The following is a 22,474-nucleotide window of genomic DNA, read 5'->3' as shown; positions in this document are numbered from 1 at the left end:
CCCCGCGGCCGCGCGTTGCCAGGCAACCGCCACGTCCCGCTGTGAGATGGCGCCGCTGCCCGCCCGCGGAGGCCCCGCCCCCCCAGAGCTCACACTGCCATTGGTCGCCTGCTTGGCCAATCAGCTCGCCAGACGCGTTCCCGCGAACATGCGCGCCTGCTTTCAAACAATCAGCGGGGGCGGGCCTGCCCGCCCACCCTTCCGCGCGGCTGGGCGGGCTCTGTTGCCGGTTGGTGTTCAGGGCTGTCAGTCAGCGCGGCTGAGGGCGCTCCTGGCCGCCCATTGGCGCTCGCGGCTGTCAATCAGGGCGGCGGGCGCGGGCCGGGTGTGATGCGGAAGAGCGGCGGGCTCGCCCCGGTGGTGGCTGTGGAGGGCGGGCGGCCCCGCTGGTTCCGGTGGGTTTCGCTGCTCGGGTCGCGCTTTGCCGCCGTCTGCGGCGCTGGAGGCCCCGCGGGAGGCGCAGCGAATAACGGCAGCATCGCCCGCGCCGCCGCCTTGAGGGGCCTGAACTGGCGGCCGCCGAGGTCGCCCCGCGTCCCTGGGGCTGCCCCCGGCCCGTCCGGGTCCGGTTCTCCGTGGCTGATCGCGGCTCTGGCGGCTGTGCCCTCTCGTCCGGCTGCCACTGCTCCCGGGGCTGGGAAGGGCTCTAAGGAAAGGGGACAGGGCCGGTGGTCGTGTACAGCTGGTGCGGTCTGGGGGAAGGTGCTGCCTCAGAGCCCGCTGTGAGGGGATCGCGGGGGTTGCCGGCGGTGCGCAGAGGCCGTAGCTGCCTTGTGGGGCCTCCTGCCAGCTCGCTTGGAGGGTTTCCTTGGACAACAGTGGGCAAGAAGTCCTTCAAACGTTATGAAGTGACTTTTAAGTTGGAAATAATGCTCTTGTAATGTTACTTTATACCAAATGAGGACTTCAGCATGGGCTACACCTATGTGCTCAAACGAGTATCTGTTTATCAGGGAGTAACTTACCTTGTAACCAAACTTATCTTGTAGACCAGCACTTACACACAGTAGCTTACTGTGAACTCAAACTCACTGCTCAGTGTAGACAAGCCCTTGAGACTCAAGAGTCTTTTCATTAAGCAGTGAAATCTGGAACTGACATGATACTCTTCATATTTCCGTCATACTTGTCCTATTTTTCCTTTTGGAGCCGTTATCCAAGTGCACAAAACCAGCATACTTTCAGTCTTTAATACAAAATATAGTTATTCTCTAGAAGACTACGAAGCAACATGTAGAAGTGGGGATAATTGTCATTATGTATCACATCATATGTATACTGTGCAGTATTAGAACTTGCAGAAAATAATGTCTGGTTGTAAGTGAACTTCAGAAATTATATAATAGCCTATGAAAAACCCAAATAATTGTTTTAAATGCTAAATTCTTGGAAGTGAGTAGGCTTGGATATATGAGAAACAAGTAAGAAATGTGCAATGACTGTTTAAAAAATTGTATTTTTGTGTATGGTTGGCTAAGTATGATGAGGATGGTGCTTTTTGATTCCTCTTGTATTTTACTCACGTGTGATGTTTTCCTGTCCTGGGGTAGGTTTTGCTGGATACACAAAATCAATATTAGAAAACAATGTCCCTTGACTTTGATAGTGGAGCTCTACAAACTCAACATGAAGATGAAGACTATGACCAAGAAGATTATGCAAGAGAACAAGAGGTGAAAAAGAATTAAGTAATTTCATCTGAAGTCTTGTGAATTTAGCTTCTTCCTATCTTTTAAGTGCTTAAAAAGAAAGAAGAAGGTTTATGTAGTCTGGTAAAAGAGCAAAAGAGGGTGCAGACTGTGCCACTCTTGAAAAGCATAAGAAATAAAGTTCAGGTGTGTTTTAGTTGTGGTGGTATTTTTCTCTGTTTGTGTCCAGTTGCTTGGTCCAGAGCAGACCACTAATCATTGCAGTGATGACTTCTTGAACGTAGTGACACTGACTGGCAAGTTCTTATCTGGATTTCCATCCAGTTTTCTCAGAAAGAGCATGTTTTGAATGTCCACTACCTCTCTTGGCTGGAATTTAGAGAGGAAAAACCTTGGTATGATTAGTTTGCAAATCATTCTTTGAAATTAGTCTATCCTGGGACATATCTACCAGGTGGCAGATATATATATACACCTTGTTCTGGTGCAGCTCTTTTCTTAAAGAATTTGGCAGAAAAACCCTTTGGTTGGTACTCTAGTCTAGTAAACATTCTGTGGTATAAATTTCAATGTGAATTTCAGTATTGTGAATTCTTCCTTGAAGGAAGAAAATTAGGATTTTGTGCAAGTGGCCTACTTTGCCAGGTGGTTTTGGGCTGAACTTGTATTAATTCTTCTGAAGAGCAAATAATGTATGTTGTTTGTTGTGTTTCAGTTGCAACAACTGTTGACAGACCTTCCCCATGATATGCTGGAGGACAGTGGAGACCAGCTTTCCAGTTTTTCAGACTGTAGCATTCAGGAGACTGAGGAGCAGTAAGGCATTTGGCACCATTTTTTTTTATTATTTACATTATGCTTTCAAGAACAGAGTAAAGTCTTGGTTGATGAGGTGTGTAAAAGCAATCCAGGTGACAAGGGAGCTGGAGTGCAATTTGCAGTAAACTAGATGTGCCTTAATTTAAGAAATGATGGTTTGTTTTTTCCCTGGAATGATTAGTACATAGTTAAGCTGCTTGTGTCTCTCTAGGTCACATGAGCCTGGGAAGCGTGATGGAAGGTGGAATGATCATCCCTTGATAAGTGATCCTCCAAATGTAAGCTTGTATGAGCAGGGATGTAATTACTGCTTGTTCATAAGAACATGCTAAATATTGCTTAAATTCATTACAGAAATACATGTAGGTGACAGGTTTTGGTATTTCTTTGAAGTATTTCTAATGTGAGGGCTGGTAACCTCAGAAAAGGAGGGTGGGGTGAAATGAGAGTTTTGAGAGAGCAGTTCTAAACCTTGTATCCATTCATAGGGCTATGAACAAGGACAAAATCTGTACCCTGAACAATTCTTGTGTGACCAGCAAACTGATCTCGTTGAAAAACGTGGGAAGAATTGGAATGGCCTGCATAATGATGACGAAAAGGAACATTTATATGATGTTAAAGAAGATTACTGTGGCCAGAATGGTCAAGATGATGCTGATGATGTGTATCTTGGTAGAGATGGGTTTAACTCTCCAAGTTGCTACCAAGAGAACAATGTGTATCATCTTCCCGAAAACTTCAGGCCTTATACAAAAGGCCATAAACCAGAATTTAACAATCAGCAAAATAAAATAATAAGTTTTCCAGATGGTCCGAAGGAACATCTTAAGGTATGTCAGAAGCTGACATGTTTTTCTGTCTCTTTGAAAATTTTCACAGGTCTTTAAGTATTGGTAGTAATATTTCTGAATGCCTTCACTCTCTGACAATCAGTTCAAACAGTGATGGGAGGCTTCTGTAGCCTGTTTAAAAAAATGAAATGTGAGTAATTGGATTTTCATATGTTTGTTATGATTTTTTTTTCTTTCTTTTGTTGCCTTGCTAGAATTCCATGAGGTAGAATGAATGTGATTCACTTAAGTGTGTGCTTAACTCTATTGAAGTTAACACTTCACTGCTCTTCTAAGGTGGAAGCTTTCATGAAAAATTCTATCATGCTTCAATGGTGTGCTGGATTGGAGCCTGAAAATGAAGAGCTGCTAGAACTCTTCTTATTGTCAACCTGTAAAATGAAAAATATTTTCACTGAGCAAGACTATAGTTGTAGTTTTAATTTATTTCCTCTTATGTATGTATTGTCACAACAGCAATTTGTTGCATCTGATGTTGTCAATGGCCAATCCCCAGAATCTTACAAAGTGACTTATAAACCGTACCAAAATGGCATTCATCAAAATATTCCAGGAATCCAAGAAGGAAACAGAAGAAATGAAGTGTTTGAAGATTTGCAACATGAATTCTTGGGCAATGATGAAAGTAAGTGTTTGCTGCTTAGACTTGAAATAAACTTGTGTGAAGAATTCACTGGAAATCAGTGATAGAAAACATGTTGACTTCAGTAGTTTTTCAGTAAGAGGACAACTAAAAGTATGTTGATGTATATAATCTTTTATATCTAGAAATTACCTCTTTTTGATCAGGGTATATGAGTTTCAGGCTATTAAAAACATAGTTCTGACTGATGAGACTGAAAAATTATTTCTGATGGCTTGATGTCAGATCTTGTTGGCACTTTGTCTCTTTCCATAATATTGGAAAATAACAACTCGCTGTACCTTAGGAAGTGATGCCACGTTGGGCTTTTCTGTCAGGTACACTTCAAATGGCAGAACTACTTCATTAGACATGTTGTAAATCTGTAGTGACCACAAGTCTGTGAGTTCACAGCATGTCAACTTTTATCCGGGCTTGCTGGTAGGTTGGAATTGTGTTGGTAGTTCCCACAATCCTTCAGCCATTGCTGCCAGAGCAATTTGTGTGATGTGAATCAAATGTGGATTAAAAAACAAGATTTTGTGCATCAGCAGTGAACTTAGCACTATAAAAAAAGAGGTATTTTGGAGCAGGAATTACAGTGATGACTTTCTTTGTGTCTGTGCTGACTTGTCTGTATGCTATTTGAAATTTGGCAGATTCTTCAGAAAATATGCAGATTCTTCAACTTCAAGTTCTAAATAAAGCAAGGGAAAGACAACTGGAAGAACTTAATGAAAAGCTAGAAAAGAGTGCACAGCAGATTAGGTATTTGAATCATCAGCTTTCAATGGTCAAAGGTAAAATGTTTTGTGCTAATTCTTAGATTTTATTCATCTCTAGTAACTTTTTAAATCTGAGACTTTGATTTTGAAAGTGTCTTTGAAGGTATTTATCATACTTATGAACTTGATTTGGGACTATATGCACCTAACCCTCTCCCTCCAAATATTGTTCTAAATCAAAATCTCTGGATTGACTGCATAACTGTCTTAACTTTTACTGTATTTTCAAGACCGGTGTTGTTTTCCAGAGTCCCCACATGTGAGGCATCACAAATGTACGGAAAAGTGAGAAGTTTGCCAAAGTAGTCTTTTAAAAGTCAGAAAACTAAAAAAATTAAAAAGTCAACACCAAAACACCCACGCCCCAGTAGGAGAAGTGGACATTTATGAAAAAGAAATCTATTTTTTTGTGCTCTCTGGTTTAACAAGCCATTTCATAGACTGTATGTATAGAAAATCTCTTTCAAAAATTATAAAATCGGTGGTGGAGACTGATGATTGTCTTAATTTCCCCTTTCTTATAGGAACAGATAAAAAAGAGTAGTAAACTTAGAGTGTAAGGGAGGATGTGACGTCCTCCTGCTGCCGGGGTGGGGCTTGTACCTTCAGGACCCTGCTGGAAACAGTATATTGGAGTGCTCCCGGCTGCCAGGAGGAGACAGTGGTTGCTGGATGGAGACTGAATGTTTTTGTTCAGTCTTCTGTTGTCCACAGTATGAGACAGAGTGAATGGTTCTGTAGAGCAGGTACTGAAAGTTATGTTGCATGAGGTTCTTGGGTGGCTGGCCATGGTTCTCACACTATTATGTCTCTCTCTTCAGATGAAAAGGATGGTTTGGCTCTTAGTCTTCATGAGTCTCAGAAACTCTATCAGAATGGAAAGGAACGGGAACTGCATCTTGAGGGTCAAATCAAGGCTCTTGAAACTCAAATTCAGACTCTTACTACCAATGAGGAGCAGGTACTGTGCTGTATTTTTAGACTGTTTATTGTGGAAGACCTCTACAGTTAAATGTGTGGTGTGTTTGCATTAAACAGAAGTGCTAGTCTGTTAAAATGCTGCTCATGATCATTGCAAAATACCTGATGGATGGGTAAGATTCATTGGTTGAAAATACTTTTTATTAAAACACAGGCATTATCTGAGGACTTTTGGCACCTCTTGCACAAAAAACATTGAACTGATGTACAGAATACTGGAGCAACAGTAAAATATATGTAACTAGGAGCTTCTCTAATGCTGTTCCTACAGATACTGAAGCAATCCAAAGTGGCAGAGGTGGCCATGGAAAGCTTGCAAAAGCAGCTGTTAGAGCTTCAGCGGTCAGATGCCCTCCAGCGAGCCAGAGAACAGCATGAGGCCATTATTTCTGCACTCAAGCAGAAGTATGAACAGCAAGTACTGTCATTAGAGCAGAAACTTGATACTACAAAATCTGCACTCCGAGAGCAGGTGAGAAATTATTTTAGGATGCTGAGTACCGTACTGGGGAGACTGTAGAACTCCCCATGTTTCCCACACTGCATTTCTTGACCTACAATTCGAGTAACTCCTTCTGGAAGCTGCTAAAAAGTGGAAAGGAAAGTCTCAGCATTATGAGGCCTATGAGGTATGTTTTCATAAACATCTCCAGGCAGTTGCAAGTTCAATTTGTGAGTTTGTACACAGCAGATGCAGAGGAGGCAGGAATTTATTGTCTTAGTTGCTCTCCTGAGCTTTCCTTCTGTGCACAATCTTTTTTTGAAAGAGTTCTGCAAATAACTCTGGGAAAAGAAAAGGACTAATTAAGAAATAATGTGATATTCTTGCAAGAGAAAAACCAAGAAAAACTCTTTATTGAACAATCTGTTGCCAAGATTTGGTCTCAAAATGCTGAAGGATGACTAACCAGTGAACAGCAACTTTTATTTTAGAAGTAAGGATTTAAAAGTAGAGAGGGAGGAAAAAGCTGTCTTTAGGATGGAGGTTGATACAGATTGTATCACATGGTTGTAGACCTTACTGAAATTATTCTACTTGATATGTCATAAGAATTCATTACACTATGAGAAATATTCAAGCAATGTATTCCAGGCGGGTCTTAATAAATTGTCCTCTTATTTCAAATAAAGAAAATAAAATTTTCTTTATTTGTCTCAACATACAAAAATAGATGGGTTGTATCTTTGGAAAGGTAACCAATGCTTGATTCTAAACACAATGCATTGCTAAATTTTTGTCTGTTAGTACCACAACAAAACTTACACAACTTTGTCTCTACTGTAAAATATATGGTAGCATGTTTGGGGTATTTAAAGAGGGAGATCTCCTTGTTTTTGAGAGAATTTAGAAAAGTCAAAATACAAGGCACTGGGCCTCCCAGGTCTGTGTAGGTAACTAAGTAATGTCATATAAATGTCTATTTTGTGTATCCTGTGAAAAAGAAACTACAGTTTCTCTTTTACAGGGTATTGGCACTTGCTCGCTTGGCTTAAGCTCACTTAAAATAAACTGAGTTAAGCTCTGGCTTGGTATAATGTGAAGGCTTGATTTTTCTGCAGTAGACTAAGTGTATGTGATTAATTACAGGAGATAATCTGATGTGCTGAAAAGAAACTGCTCTAGGAAATATGAAATGATTCTCATCCATGTATGTTTATATATGAGTACAACTACTGTCTCCCAGTGAAAACTGAACTTTGATGCTGTAAGAGGTCACTTGTCAGCCAAGGATAGTGTTTGATCTGTGATTGATTTAGTTGTCCTCTACACCTCTAGGTATCTGATTATTTTTCTCCTTTCTCCTGTATGTATTGACTTTTTCTGTATCTGAACCTGTTCTAGATGGTTAAATGTTTGTAATGTGAGTAAAAATATTATCTTCCTAGAAAGAGCTTTGCAAAAATCTAGGAGAGCATGTTAAGCAACTTGAAAAATTGCTGGAAGAAACCAAATGTGAAAAAACTGAAATAATAAATCGACTGACCAGAAGCCTAGAAGAGAGCCAAAAGCAATGTGCAAATTTACTGCAAACAGGTCAGCCTTTTACTCATACTTTTACCTTTCTTGTAGAAATGCCTTCAGTTTTTCTAAGTATGAACTTGCGTATCAATGTTTCTATGGAAGTGGAATCAACATCAAGCTAATTGTGTTCTAGACTGTTTCCTATGCAGTGGATTAGCCAGACTTAAAGCTAAGTCTAGACTAAGATGTAAAGCCAAATAAAAATAAAAGCAAACACCATCTCCAAGCCCCAAACAACAGTGATTAAACTGTTTCCATGAGTACTTTGTGCTGCATTTGTGTAAACCTTGTTTCATACTGAGCAGCAGTGTTTGGGAGCAAACTACTTAGGTTTTGTGTTTGACTTGAATTGCCATTCTAAATTCAGATCTCAATGAGAAGAATTGTTTTGGGAGCTGGAGGCTGATCTTGGAAACCTCTATCATAGGAATAGATTCTGAAATATTTTGCAATTTGTGTGTTTGGCTTTTGCCTACCTTTACACATTGAAGTCTTTTGATAGTTATGTATTTAATAGCTGTTGGTGAGCTCAAGGAAATAGAAGCAGTAATGTCTATTGCCAGAATCAACACTGCTATTTTTAACAGAGATCTTTCTTCAGGTTAGGCTTTCTTGCATATTTATGACTTGCTCCTTTTCTCCCTTGTCTTTACTACGATAGGCTCAATGCAGGAGACAAACCAGTTACGGTTTCAGTTGCAGCAAGCTCAGTCTGCACAGATGATAAGCAACAACATGAACAAGGCTTTGCAGGTTAACTAATTTTATTGACTATTTTATGCTTGAATAAAATGTTTTCATTTGATGGGGGGTGGGCATTATAACTAAGAGGTTGGTGGTTGAAACACTTTAAATTTTGGGGGGAAACAAGCACATCATCTTTGGCTACTTCATCTCCCAGTGTTGCATGTTGGACTTCCTCCCTCCCACCAATTAAAACACAGTGGGGCAATTGTATTGGCAGAGATCTGATCTCATACTTCTGTCCAACCTGCTTTTGGGAAAAAAAAAGAGTGTAAATTCAGTGTGCTGGGAGTCTTGTAACTTAATTAGGAGATACCATGTTATGAAGTTTATCTTTTGTCAGCAAAAGGGAATGCTAGAAAGCCCTCTGTAAAGTATGAGTGGAAGTCTGTGTTTCCAATTCAGTTCATATATTTGATTTAAATCTGTTATCTTGGAAACTATGAATCTTACTGAGTACTAGACTAACAGCTGTTTTTCCAGGTGTGTACTTTTCTGTTGTCATCTTTTTTACTATACAAGGGCAGCAGGAAAGCAGAAGAGCAAAAGAAATAATACTTTATAGATGAACTGTAATAAGAACAGTAGGGAATATTTCTTGTATATTTTAACTAATTTGTAGTTTTACCATATGCTTTGCTAGAGGTATCAAAAATTAAAATAGAAATAAGTTAATGCCAGACAATTCAACTAAATGCAGCTAAATATAGCTATATTTAGAGGAAGAGCTTAATGTATTTGTTTTCTTTGGAAGAGTTATCATGGGCTTGATATGTTGGCTTGGAGTCTCTCTGGTCAGTGTAATTTTTTTCTGTCTTTTCCTTTCAGGAAGAATTAATGGAACTGAAAGAAGAAATAGCTTTGTATGAATCTGCTGCCAAGCTTGGGGTATTTTTGAATGATGCAGGTGGAGAGAGGCATATGAGCCTGGGTGATTCCTATGTAGATCTGGGAATTAAAAAAATCACAGGGGAGAAGCCAAGATTCTGCAGGTATTGAGTAATTCTTGTTGAAAGAAAAATTTTAAATCCTCAAGAAATTATGCAAGTGATGTATAAAAAATAGGGTCCTACTGGATGAACATACAGGTTTTTGATGGATACTTGAAATACTCCTTGTATTGCCAGGTAATCTGAGAAACAGAAAAACTGTACTAATACCAGAAATTGGTTGCCTAATTGCTGCTTGATAAATCTTCAGGTTTTATAGGGACTGTATTGCTGTTCCTTTAATTGTATGAATTATATTCACGGATGCTTTTTTTTCTCAAAGCCTCCACGTAGTTACTTAAAGCTAAAGCTGTCTTGTACATCAACCAGTTGAGTTGTTTCAAAACACTTCACATCATGTGAGAATGAATCTTTTGAGGAAACAGCTGAATTAACAAGTTCTCTGTAAATTAATTGCAACTTGATGAAAAAGCTTTGATATTCATATCCGCTTGTGCTTTTTACTATTACATCTTAGACATCCTGGTATTTCTTGTAGCATTAGTTGCTTTTCTCTTTGTTACCACTGCCTTTCAGATAAATGTGTTTTGTCTTTTAAATACTGAACTGGTTATGTCTTTTCTGACAGTGCAATACAGAACAGAGACATAGATAAAGAACTCTCTAAAGATGAAATTATTGTAGAATTAAAAGCTGAGCTGGAACGTTTATTGAGCAGTAATAAAATGAAGAGAAACCAGATTACTCAATTACAAAATAGTCTTAAAGATTGCCAGAAGACACTAGAGGAATACAAGCAGTTGAAAGCAGAAAAAGCATCAAAAGATTCAGAGGTTTGTTCTTTACACTTCTTTAAAAGTCAAGTATCCCTGGGTTTTGGTGAACAAAACCAGCATTTAAACTTCTTATGAGAATAGGTCAAAAATTTCTGCATAGCTGAGTATTCATAGCAACTCCTGTTTTGTATCTTTGATTGAAAAGAAAACAACTGAATAGCAGAACTTGGGCAGCATATGCATTATTAGGTGAGTTGAAAATGATAACTTACATGCTTGAGAGTGCTTAGTGGCCACCTTGATTTTGTTAGAAATAAATTTCATTGGAAAAAGTTGGTTTTCTTTAGCCAAAAGGACCTTGTAATTTCTCTGAGAAAGCTGATAGTACCATTAGCTTATACAAACAGAACATTTAACAGATTGCCTTCAGAGGGCCTTCATTAGATCAGCAAGGAATCGCCTTGATGCTGCATCTCTCTTCAGCCCGTTATTGCCTTCCCTCTCTAAATGGATCAGACTTGCAGTATCTGTACATGGTGCCATGGATGTGGGATAGGAATACAACATATGTGAAAAGTGTGCTCTCTGTTGGATGACTGTTGTCATTCAGCTTGTAAGCACAGCATTGAGTGTGTGCTTCTCCAAACCTTCATGATACTGAGTTTTAAGAATTCATCTAGAATAGCAGTGATACGGTTATCTTGCGCTGCAATAATTTCCTGTTCTTTTATTTTTTTGAGTACAATTTTTATTTGACAACTCTAACTTTTTAAAGCATTAACTGCTAAATCATTTGTATCTTGAAAGATATCATCTTAATTTTATTTATTTTTAGCCTGCCAAAAATTTGAAGGATGCTTCTGATAATCTAAAGGAAGAAGTTTTGAGACTCAAAAAGGCTAATGAAGCTTTGCTACAGGAAGTTGAGGTACGACAGAGATGCTGCTTACCACTACAGGAAAAAAATACACAAAAAACCCCCACCCTGTGCTAAAACCTGTGAATAGGAAAGGTTCTTACAACCCACATATTACTTGACCCTTGTTTGTCCAGGCCCATACTTCAACTATTGAAGAACTGAAGGAAAATGAGGAAAAACTGAAAAGCTTAAATCAAGACCTCTGTTGTCAGATGAGAAAGATGGTTGAGGATTTTGATCACGATAAGCAAGAAGCCATTGACAGGCGAGTCTGTTAACTTTGTTCAGTTTAATTTGTGGATTTTCACCCTGCACACGTGATCTTGTTCCAGCTATCAGGTACAAGAAGAGGTCAGTGTTCTAGGTAGTTGAAACCAGGTATCTTTCCTTTCTTGAAATTGTAGGTGTGAGAGAACTTACCAGCAACATCATGAGGACACCAAAGCACATTTTGAGAAAGAGCTGATGGAGAGGTTTGCTGCAGAAAAGCAGCGGCTTGTTCAAACTTCTGAAGAGACAATCTCGCAGTTAAAGTAAGACTTACCATTATTTCCATTTTTACTGAAACTTTCATGCTTCCTGTTTGACCTTCACTGCTAGTTATACTTATTTTAAAGCTGACTTGCTGTCCTGTGAGTATGAAGGCCAATTGATAATAAGTATCTGTCCTGTGAAGGGCTAATATAGAGGAGCTGAACAGAGAGATGACTGCAGTGAAGGAATGTTACATTGGAATTTGTCAGGAGAAGGACACCTTGGAAACCACTTTAAGACAGAAATTTCAACAAGAGCAGCAGCTGAAGGAAGAGAAGGTACAAATGGAAATTCCTATAAACTATATAATTTCACACTGTTTTCAAGATGTAATATTAATAAGTGTATTTAATTTTGTAAATGTTTGTGGAACATACTTGAAAGACATGCAGCTATATCAGAAAGTTCCTACATATGACTTACTGGTTTTTAAATTAAGCTGGTGTCATGTCCTGGGCTTGAAAATATTGTAGAAGTAACTCTTTCCAATAGCTGTTTGTTTTCATGTAGTGATCTTCCATAATTCTGACTTCTGACGATGCTGAGTCAGCCGTATGACTTTCAAATTCATAAGATATTTTCAAAAAATCCTGAATGATGATACAAGTTTACTTCTCCCTTTATAAAACTAAAAAATACTGTGGCTTTTTTAAGTAGTAATGAATTCAGACTGATTTGATGAAAAACTTTGCTTTTCTGAAGATATCAGTGTGCGGTGACTAAAGTAGATCAACTGTCTGGGTAAGAAAGTACAATAAAGAGGTGCAGCTCAAAGTCTGAGGGGAGTAAAGATGCTTGATAGGAAAACTTACTTTACAGCAATAGCCTATAATAACCTCTGATATAATATCTTAAAACATCTTTTTTTGAGAGTTGAATCTCTTGTCTAGGTGTCCTCAGTAAGATCAGTGCATGGGCTCTAGAGAGTTAATCATGTGTCTCATGCATTCTCATCACTTTGTACCAGAGCAGTTGCTATGCCTTGGAGAATACTTCATTTATTTATTTTTGGTCTAGCTCAAGAAACAGCTTCTAGAAGAAAAAGAAGTCTCCCTTAAACTTCTGAAGACTGAGCTTGAAGAGGAACACACCAGGTCCATGATAGCAGCAAAGAAGCAGTGGCTGGAAGAAAAAGAACAGCAGGTTCAAGAGGAAGTTGCATTAGCCAAAGCTCACTGGGAAAAGGAAGAAAAAGAGGTGTGAAACTTAGATCAAGGAATTTCAATTTTTTTTTTGTTCTTTTGCTGTTTATTTTCAGGAACAGAACTTTATGTGGTGTTATTGTGCCATTGGAAGTGGCTGTTAAAGATCTGTCATTTTAAAAGCCTCTGAAGAAGTCATTGGGTATTATACATGTTTCAGATTTTTAAAAAATCCCAAAACCTAGATCTTGCAAAGTGAGAACCAGAATACCCTGAACGTCACAGCTGGTAATATGCTGGAGTTTTCCACCCTGATCTTTGAGTTAGCAGTTATGCTTTCTGTTGTTTCACTCAGGTATCATGTAGAATTCCTTTGTGTATCCTCTCCCATAGAAGAAAGCTGTGATGAGTCACCAAACTCTCTCCTCTCTGTGCATGATTTTGTTCTTCTGTTAAGGAATATCATTGGTGTGAGCAGTGTTTCATTGGCTAAACACCAGTGAAATCTGTTTATTTGGACACTGGGGAGATTTTCTTAAATATTTTTTTCCGTAGAATAAAGAACGAGTCTTTGCCCAATTAGAAAGAGAATGGCAAAGTAGGCTGGAAGAAATGAGAAGAACTGTAGTTGAATGTAATGACTGCAGCTGCCAAACTGACCCAGTAACAGTTGTGGATGAAGTTTCAGCTAAAGAGTTAGAAGGGACTGTGGAAGACCAGAGGCTGCAGATCCAGAAAGAAAATACAGCCTCTGAAGAGGCCTTAAAAGAATTTGAATTAGAACTGGAAAATAAATACTGTAAAAATCTTGCCAGCCAGGTAACAAATAATTGTTCTGTCTGCCTGGAGTCTGTGAAACTGCTGTGTCCAACTAAGTCACCTAAAAAAACCAAAAGTGGACTCTTCCACTGACTTCCTCTTAAGCTTAGTGGTTGATATTTGCTATATTAGAAATAGAGGTTTTTTTTAAAAGTTCTGAAAAAACTCTAGCATGTAGCTTGTTTTTCACACTGTTAAACAAGTTTTGCAGGAGTTTTGAACAGAACTGAGCAACACTGACTTTGATTTTATACCATTTTGCTAAAAATAAATTTAGTATTTGTCATTTTGACATCATTTTTGCATCAAGAAATGCATCAAGTACTACCGGTCTGATTCTTTTAATTTCTGTAAACACAGGCAATCCATAGTGAAGTCTGTTCTTGCACTGTTACATGAAAGTAATTATAAAAATGTATTCAGTGTACCTACCTACCTACTGAAGTAAGATTTTTATCTGTTTTAAGGTAGATGCAGCTTTAACCCAAGCTCATTCCAAGTGGCTGCAAGAGTACAAACTAAATCTAAAGATAGAACAAGAAAAATGGGAAAAAGAACACCAAAAGACTACAGCAAAGCAGGTAGCCCAAAATACTACTATATGTGTATTGATAAGCAGTTATGTCTTCCAGATCCCATATATTACTGAGGGATGAATGTAGACATAGGCTCAGGGAATCACAAAGGAAAGATGTTTCTTGTGTACTCCGGTCCACACCCAGTCTTTTGCCTATGTAGGTTTAATTTTTATTAAATAACTTGACAATATCTCCAATAGATTTGTAATGACTCAGAGTTATAATTTGTGCAGCTGTAAATGTGTACATATGTTTATAATGACTGTGTTGTACATTTGCAGTTAGCCCTGGTCCTCTCAGCTGCTGAGGAGAAATGGAAGAAAGAGTATGAAAGTACAGAGAGATCTGGACCAAGAATGAAAGAACTCGAAGAAAAGATAATTTCTCTGAGGAAGGAGTTGGAGCTAAAGAAAGAGGAAATCCCTGCAGCTGTCAAAGCAGAGCTAGCAAAAGCCCGTGTGCAGTGGAACAAAGAAAAGCAAGAAGAAATTCTGCAGATACAAGAGCAAAATGAGAGAGACTACCGATCATTCTTAGATGATCATAGAAACAGAATTAAAGAGGTCCTTGCAACAGCAAAGGAGGATCTTGCAAAGCAGAAGAATGAACTCTCCATTCAGAAAGAGGCAGAAATAAAGATGTTACTAGACCAAAAGCAGCGAGAATGGGAGGCTCAGGAAGCCAAGAGACTGCAGGATGAAATTAATCAGTATGAGGAGAAGACTCTGGTTGAGCTGGAGTATTTGTTGAGTGAAATTCATGAAGAACTAGTCAAGTGCACACATAGTAAACATTCTTGGAAGGACAAGTGTTTTGATTCTCATGTTCAATTAACCAGTCAAGGCAAAGAGAAACTGAAGACTTGTTTACAAAAGGCCTATAGGACCACAGTTTGCACAATTCTGGAAAAGAAAGAGCAAGAATGGAAAGAGGTAATATTTCTGGAAATTATAACTGCCAGTCAGAAAAGGGATTTGGGAAGTCAGTCAGGTTTGTTTTCTCCAAAATATCCATGTAATTGTGGGAAATATAAAATTCAACGTTTGTGTTCATTGATAAGAGTACTGTAACACTAAAAGAAGGCTAAATCTACTATTAGCAAGTGAAAAGTGAAGGGATGTAGCCATGACTTCTTCAATCTTTAAAGAAGGGAAAGTCAGGTTAGGACTGTTATTTATGCAAAGATTTGTAAATTAAGGAGATGAATCCACTGATTAAGTTTGGAAGCCTGTTAGAGGCTCCTTGTGATCTCTTAGATGGGCTGTGATGACAAAACCCACCTCAGATTTTTGCATAGCTGCAAAATTCAGTTTGTAGTGGTGATTGGATAGTGATTGTGGATCATGTTACGCTTTTTTTCCCTCCTCTTTATACAAATAACGATGAAAACAGTAAATCCTTTCTGCAACTTGCCTGCAGTGGATCACTTTGTCAGTTATTCAGTTCTGTCTTGGGAATAAGATTCTTGCTTATTTTATTGTGCCTCTAGGAAATCTTTTTCAGTATGCCTGCCCAAATGAGGAAAGATGTCCTACCCTCTTCTAGAGGAGTTTGGGGCTAAGTCAAATCGTGTCCCAAAGCCTTTGTTTCTGTTGTTTTAGCAGATCCTTCTTCTTGCAGTGCTTATGCTTTTAATAAGTTTTTTGCTATGGGGAGCATCCCACCGGAAATGCCATTGCCACCCAGCATTTAGTAGCTGGGGAATTATCCAAGAATAGGACAGACAAAATGTCTTGTTTTTCAAGAGAAGATGGGATGTTACCATTTCTTTAGTGTCAATATATTTCTGTTCAGCAAGTGGGCCTTAAATGTCTTCATGTCACAAGCCATATCCACAACAGTAAAGAAAATCAGGAGCTTTTTTCCCTTGCCTTAGGCACCTTCTGCAATGGATATGAAATGCCTCTTGGTAAACTGTTTAATATGCCTTTGAACCTCAAAACGTTGGTTGGCTTGAACCACCTTACCTAGTGAAGTCTTTTTAATTTCCTAGTAATGTCTTCCCTCTTTAAAAAGCAAGTTATCTTCAGCTATTCAGAGACAGGGTATAGTTCTGTAATCTTAAGGGCTGCTGACATTTCTAAATAATACTCAAGATATTCAGGCAGTGCTGTTGCAATCATCTATGCTAAGTTAAAACTTCTATATAATAGAATAGATGTTTTCTTCTCTGTTTGACTTGTAATCTGTGGTTCTACTACAGGTTTAAAGTACCTGTGTTAAAGTTACTAAAGCTACTTGGTGGCCAGGGTTGGTTGTGGTGTGGAACACTTTTTTTGCTCTGTGTTGGGTTTTCAGAAGGTGTTTTTCAATTGCAGAAATACGAAGAGGTAGTGAGTAATGCAAATAAAGAATCATGCTCTTACCCACAACATGGTGCAGGAGACACTGGGGATGTGGCAAGACCTCCTGTGTGCAGTGTTGAACACCAAGCAGAAGCACAAAAGAGACTGAGAACACAAACACCCTTGCAGGAAACTGGAACAGACAAAGGTACTGGGTTTGATCTTAATCTGGCAGATTGCATATCATCAAATTAAGCTTGTTAGTAGCAGTCTTTAATAGTCAATGTCCTATTGATGACCCCAATGCAAAGTTAGTTAATTAGTGAATATTTGGGTGATAGAGGAAGATACAGTTCTTCTGACTGTAAGGTTGTTTAATATTGCATAAGCCAAGTTAGTCACAAAGTGCAACAAATGGTACTGGTCTTCAGTTTACTGATTTAATGCTAGGCTTTGAGGTTTCATTTTATCAAATGCAGGTAGCTTTCTGCTTTTTAAAGCCATTCTTCAGGAGGAAAGGAATAGCTGTCTCAGCTGCTAGAGGTGTGTGTATTCTTTGGGGGTTGTTAGCACTGAAACCTTTGGAGTATATAACAGTTCATATGCTAGGCAATGTTGACCATGGTATGTAGGGCATGGTCTGAACTATGTCTTGTAAATGGGTAATACTAAATTGGAGCTTCGAAGATTGAATTATACTACTTGCCCTTGGCATTACACAAGACAAGGAATTCTGCATTCATGTAAAAGATGCTATTGTGTCAAGAACTTGCTTGACCTGGCATGGTAGTTTTCTCTGGTTCTTTTGGTCAAGAATGTAGTTGAAAAAGTGTGAATCCCTGGGTGGTGTTTCTCTTCCTTTGTTTTCCCCCTTCTTCCCTTTCCCCCCACTCCCTGTGCCCAGTATGTACTTTAGCATTGTAGCTCTTCCCAAGGCTGTCACGTGTACTATGGCAAAACTGGAGACAGTATAGATGGGAAAAACTTCATGGGAGGGACAGATGTCCCTGAGGCTTTCTGTTTAGTTTGAGTTCTTAAGCAATTGAGGAACATAAAGCAGCAAAGCCCAAGAGAGTGTTTGGCTCTGTGCCTGTAGTGTGGCTTGAATTCCTTCAACACCAACTTAACAAACGGTCTATTAGCACAGAACAATACCAGCACTGCAGTGCTCCTGTCTCTAGAGCGCCCTGGCCTGGCTGTGGGGAGCAGCCCTCACTCCCCTGGAAGGAGCTCAGTCTTTGTGTATCCCTTAACCAGACTCAGCCGTGTGTGAGGCTTTCCAGCTGGGACAGTTTCCTTCAGCTGACTTCAAAAGACCCTGCTTGGCTGTTGTTTTTTTTTTTTTTTTTTTTTTTTAAAAAAAGATACTAAAAATATTTTAAAAGCATTTAACCTGCAAGTCTTTTTGCTGACTGAAGAACTCAGATCATCACTTATGGAAGTACATTGAGGCTGTGAGGGCTGTATGAGTTGATAGATGCTGCTGACCTTCTGGAGCAGGGTACCAGCCTCTTGTGATTAGTTTAATTGGGCTAAAATGTTATATGCTTTCCAGTGAGAGGAGGACTAAGTAGAGCACTGAAAATAGGTTGGGCTTGATTCTTTTTTTTTTTGGTCCCATGTTGATGTATAACTTTTAGCAATTACTGTTGCAAGTCAGAAATGTACAAAAAGGAACCTTGGGTCTCAGGAAGATTTGTGCTGCAAACACTGCTGTCAGGAGCTTGAAAAAAGAGAGGCTGTGTGCCAGGACTTGACACGAGAGCTAGAGATGGCCCACAAACATCTTCAGCTTGCTGGGAAGGAACATGAAGCTAAGTCAGAGCAAATCCAAGGTTAGGATTGTTAGTCACCTAAAGACAACTTTGATTCCCTCATCTGTTGCATCTTTTAGTTTTCAGTGGATACTGAGGTTTTGGTTATTAACCTCAAAACAAACAAGAAAACCTCTCACCACAAGAAACCAACAAAACCAACCAAGTTTTATCTCGTATCTTTCTACCTCAAAGGCACAATTGCTAACCCAAAAATTAGTAATTCTTTTTCAAAGTTTGTCAAAGCAACCCTTGTTATTTTTTTGTCCTGTCCTTTCTCTACAAGGACACTTGATATCTCGGTTTAGTGTTAGTGGTGGCATATGAAGGCTTTAAGCTTATTTAATTACTGCTATGAGATGACTTTTGTATTCAGACTTCATTGAGGTGTGTTGGGATCGATTCCTATCTGCTTGTTACTGCAACAGCTATACTGCAGCTGGTGATGCTTTGGGACATTGGCTCTTGGACCAGAGGCAGCAGTTATTACATAAACATCTCCTGAACTTGAATTTAGAGAAATGCAGTTGGATTATGGTTCATCTTTTTTTTAATAGAAAATGAGGAGGTTCTAAGATCTCTAATTGCAGAAGACTCTGAGATGAAGATTAAACTGAAAGACCAGGGATCACCACCAAGGTATTTAAAAAACTAAACAAGATGATTTCTTACTTTGGTAAGATGTAAGTTGCTTTTTTGTGCAGTGTTATGTGTATGCATTTCAGGTCACTGTCAAGGGGAGGCATCTCAAAACCCTGTGCATCCTCTGACTCTGTGAAAGGTCTGGAAGAAATGCGTGCTCACTACATTAAAGCTGTGAGCAAGATTAAGTGTAAGTACTAAAGTCTTAGCTAAAAATTTATTGGAGGAAAATAAATTAGTTTGTTGCTTCTTCCTTCAGCCAGCTTGGACAGGAATCTGACAACCAAATCACATGAGAAGTAAATTTTTCCATCTTATTAGAGTGACTGTGAGAAATGGAATTGTCACCCTAAATTCAACATGTAATTGTGATGGGTGAAGCTTTGTTTTACAATCCTTGCTTTGTTGCACTGAATTATGTCTTTTAAAGTGGTAAAGTGTATTTTGAGAACTGATCTTTTTCTCCAGAAAAAAACCTACCTAGCCTGCAGCTTGTTCTGAGAGAAACTCTGCTTTCCTCTTGTGCTGTGTCCTGCCTTCTGGCTTAGTCAGCAACCTTCAGCTGAGGAGAAAGGATTAAGTGTAGCACCAGGTTTTACCTGAGTGCAGCAGGTCCCCACATTCCAGCTGTGTGGTCATAGAAACGTTTCTAGACCCATATTTTGCCACCCAAAGTTCCTCCCAAATCCCTGTGCCTGGTGTTTTCTATTGCTGCTTGAGATACAGAATCAGACAACGGAGTTCCTTTCTGATGCTTCCTATTGACCTGCTCTGGTTTGCCCTGGCATTCCTCCAGTAGGCAATACTTGGCACGAGGATTTGGTGCAATGTTGGCAGGTAAACCCATGCCCTTGCTGACTTGTTCCAGGTCTGTTAGACAATCCCAGTTTGTGGTGTTGGCTATTTCCCCATTCTGGGGGAAAACCGGTACTTATAAAGTGTGTTTTGTAGGTGATATGCTTTGTTATATCCGTGAAAGTAAGGAAAGAGCTGCTGAAATGATTAAAGTGGAGGTTTTAAGAGAGCGCCAAGAGACAGCACGGAAAATGCGCAAGTACTACTTGACATGCCTTCAACAACTGCTCACTGATAATGGCAAACATGAAGGGTAAGTTCAAGTATGTTTGGAAATGACTGTTGGCTTTGCAAGAGGTGTGTAGATGTTAGTCTGGTGTTTGTCCACCTTGGAGCAGACAGGGCCTGGCCTGAAGTCTTGCCAGGCCAGGTTGGCACCAGGTCACTGCTGAGCTGCCTGGCACACTGTCCTTTCAGTATTCTCTGACTATCAATAACATTGCCTTGAAGTAAAATGTAGAGTTGAATTACCCTTAAACTTGTTTTTGTTTTTCTCCATGTTCTGCAATTCTTGACAGAGCTGAAAAGAAAATCATGGATGCTGCCAGTAAACTTGCTACAATGGCTAAAGGACTCGAAACGCCTCTTCGGCACGTTCCCCAGCGCAAAGCTACCCGCTCAGGTGTGCTGGATTCTGTGGTCCTTCTCTTCTTGATCATACTGCTTTAATGCATATTATGGAAATGTAATGGAAATGCTTCTCTTCCAGTATTATCTTCAATTATCTATCTCTTTCCTTCCTCTCCTAGCTCTACATTTAAATTCTGATCCTGGAGCTGAGCGCTCCAGAAGAGATTGTGTGCTTCGGACTAGGTCACACCATATGGAAAGCAAATCATGTAGTGAAAGCAGTGCTGAAAAAGCCACTGACAAAGTTGTCCAGAAGTGTATTCCACGTGACTTGAAACAGCAGTTTGATGCAACACAGACCAAAAGTCAACATGTGCTTCACGAAACAGTGACTTCAGATATTCAGAACAGGAATAATTCTAAAAATCTGGATGGTGCTTCTAGAGGTGTTTTACCAGAATGTTACTCAAATGAAGATGGAAGAAGAGAAAAATATGGCCCTGTTATAAATGTAGACAAAGGACCTTTGTATGCTGTGAGTAATGATGATGCTCCTCCATCTGCTGGTCAGGTAACACTACAGAATATGCAAGTACTCAGTGCTACAAATGGCCACACCGGCTCTGGGCCAACTCATCACATGCTTAAGAGCAAGAATGGAAGAACAGGCTTGAAAGAGGATAAATGTATCCAATCATGTGGAAAATGGAGAACTAAGTCTAAGCGAATTCAGGAATTTGATTTTAAAGACACTCCAGAAAGAGATGAAGGAAGCAGCAGTGAATGGAGTTCTGAGAATGGAAGCTTGCATCTGGATTGTGGTGAAATGCCTCTCTTGTATCCTCAACAAAAAGCCAATACCAATGTTCAAGCACAGACTGGGTACTGTGAAGAGTTTCCTCATGTCAGGTCATTTTCCCCTGCAGATGAAAATGTTACTTGGAGAGATATTTCTAGTGGCAGTGGCAAGATTCTCAGTACAAAAAGCAGCACAAAAGTTTACAGTAGAGACCAGCAGATAACAAACCCAGAGCATACTTCATTCCTCAGCTCTGACAAATCAAATTCAGCTGTCCCACAACTCAATGCATCATCAGATTCAAATGCAGGAAAATGCTGCAAGAAATGCTTGGAGAAAAATGGTGTGGGATCCCCAGTCTCATCAGCAAGATAGTGATTTTTAATTAGCCTACTTTCTAACTTGAACCAATACCAGCAGTCCTCATTTGAAGGAAAAGATTAACTTGATGTTTAAATAAAAGTGTGATGATTGAGGAAACTCTATTCTACTGTGTTTTGTGATCCATGTTACATGAACAGATTTTATCAAGTTACTTGAAATATTAATACAGACTTTTGTTTACCTTTGTAATAACAATTTCATAAATGTTTATAGTGCACTAGATACAAATTTATTAAATAGAATCTATTTTTATATTCGATTTAGCTTGCAGTGCAGTGTTTATCTAAAACCAAGCTACTGTAACTTGTGGTCATTTTTTAAATGGCTATCAAAATTCCTTCCGAGCGTAATGAGAGATGTTTTGGGATTTGTTTGAAGTTAGTCTTTTAATTGACTTTTCCATTTTGAAGGACCTCTTGTAAGCCTCTGTTTGTGTTCCCACAACAAAAGCAAATATGCTTGCATTTTTTCATTAAATTATCATAACAAATCACGTTTCAATTATTCTTCCCTTTGATACAGTGAAAAATAGCTCATACTGCGTATAAGAAAGGTATCAATTAGAATGACCATGTTCTGTAGGTGTTTCTTAAATAGTATAGGTTATCAGGATAAACTGAAGATGTAGTAATTTGCCCTCCTGATGCTTAGAAATTTCCTACTTTAAAGGCCTGCTCGCATTTTAAAGAGAATTGCAAAATGTGTCTTTTTTCCTAGGCCTTTTTCTTTCCTTGGGATGGCATTTCTTTTCCAGTGATCCTGTGACGAGCAGAGCATTTTGCTGCTGGCTTACGCAGGGGTGATTAAATCACACTTGTTGCAATTCATAGTAATGGGCCAGCAGTTCACAGCTGCAGCAATATGGGAGTTCTAAGCAAAAAGGCTTTGCTTGCTACTGTTCTGTGATATCAGGAGAAGAAAAAAGTCTGA

At 39.2% G+C, this 22,474-nt stretch overlaps 1 protein-coding gene across 3 annotated transcripts; it reads left to right on the top strand.

Moving 5' to 3' along the window:
- Window positions 1-314: 314 nt before the first annotated feature.
- CEP152 (centrosomal protein 152) lies at window positions 315-21,645 on the top strand. 3 transcript variants are annotated; one of them, XM_032123293.1, is made up of 27 exons: window positions 315-395; window positions 1,551-1,673; window positions 2,365-2,465; window positions 2,680-2,746; window positions 2,957-3,301; window positions 3,779-3,947; window positions 4,604-4,744; window positions 5,551-5,690; window positions 5,982-6,182; window positions 7,598-7,745; window positions 8,395-8,486; window positions 9,306-9,469; window positions 10,056-10,260; window positions 11,039-11,131; window positions 11,257-11,387; window positions 11,527-11,655; window positions 11,799-11,934; window positions 12,674-12,853; window positions 13,354-13,617; window positions 14,085-14,198; window positions 14,477-15,127; window positions 16,514-16,688; window positions 18,852-18,933; window positions 19,020-19,126; window positions 19,888-20,044; window positions 20,310-20,413; window positions 20,541-21,645. In XM_032123293.1, the coding sequence occupies exons 2-27, from the start codon at window positions 1,587-1,589 to the stop codon at window positions 21,533-21,535; spliced, it is 5,178 nt and encodes a 1,725-aa protein (XP_031979184.1). In that variant the 5' UTR covers window positions 315-395; window positions 1,551-1,586; the 3' UTR covers window positions 21,536-21,645. The 3 variants fall into 3 exon arrangements, with proteins under 3 accessions (XP_031979184.1, XP_031979185.1, XP_031979186.1); XM_032123294.1 differs by lacking the exon at window positions 13,354-13,617; XM_032123295.1 differs by lacking the exons at window positions 13,354-13,617; window positions 14,085-14,198.
- Window positions 21,646-22,474: the final 829 nt, after the last annotated feature.

The sequence above is a fragment of the Corvus moneduloides genome, chromosome 13, assembly GCF_009650955.1.
Source record: "Corvus moneduloides isolate bCorMon1 chromosome 13, bCorMon1.pri, whole genome shotgun sequence".
In the NCBI taxonomy this organism is placed as follows: domain Eukaryota; kingdom Metazoa; phylum Chordata; class Aves; order Passeriformes; family Corvidae; genus Corvus; species Corvus moneduloides.
The sequence above is the reverse complement of the archived record's forward strand: the minus strand, read 5'-3'. Positions and strand labels throughout refer to the sequence as shown.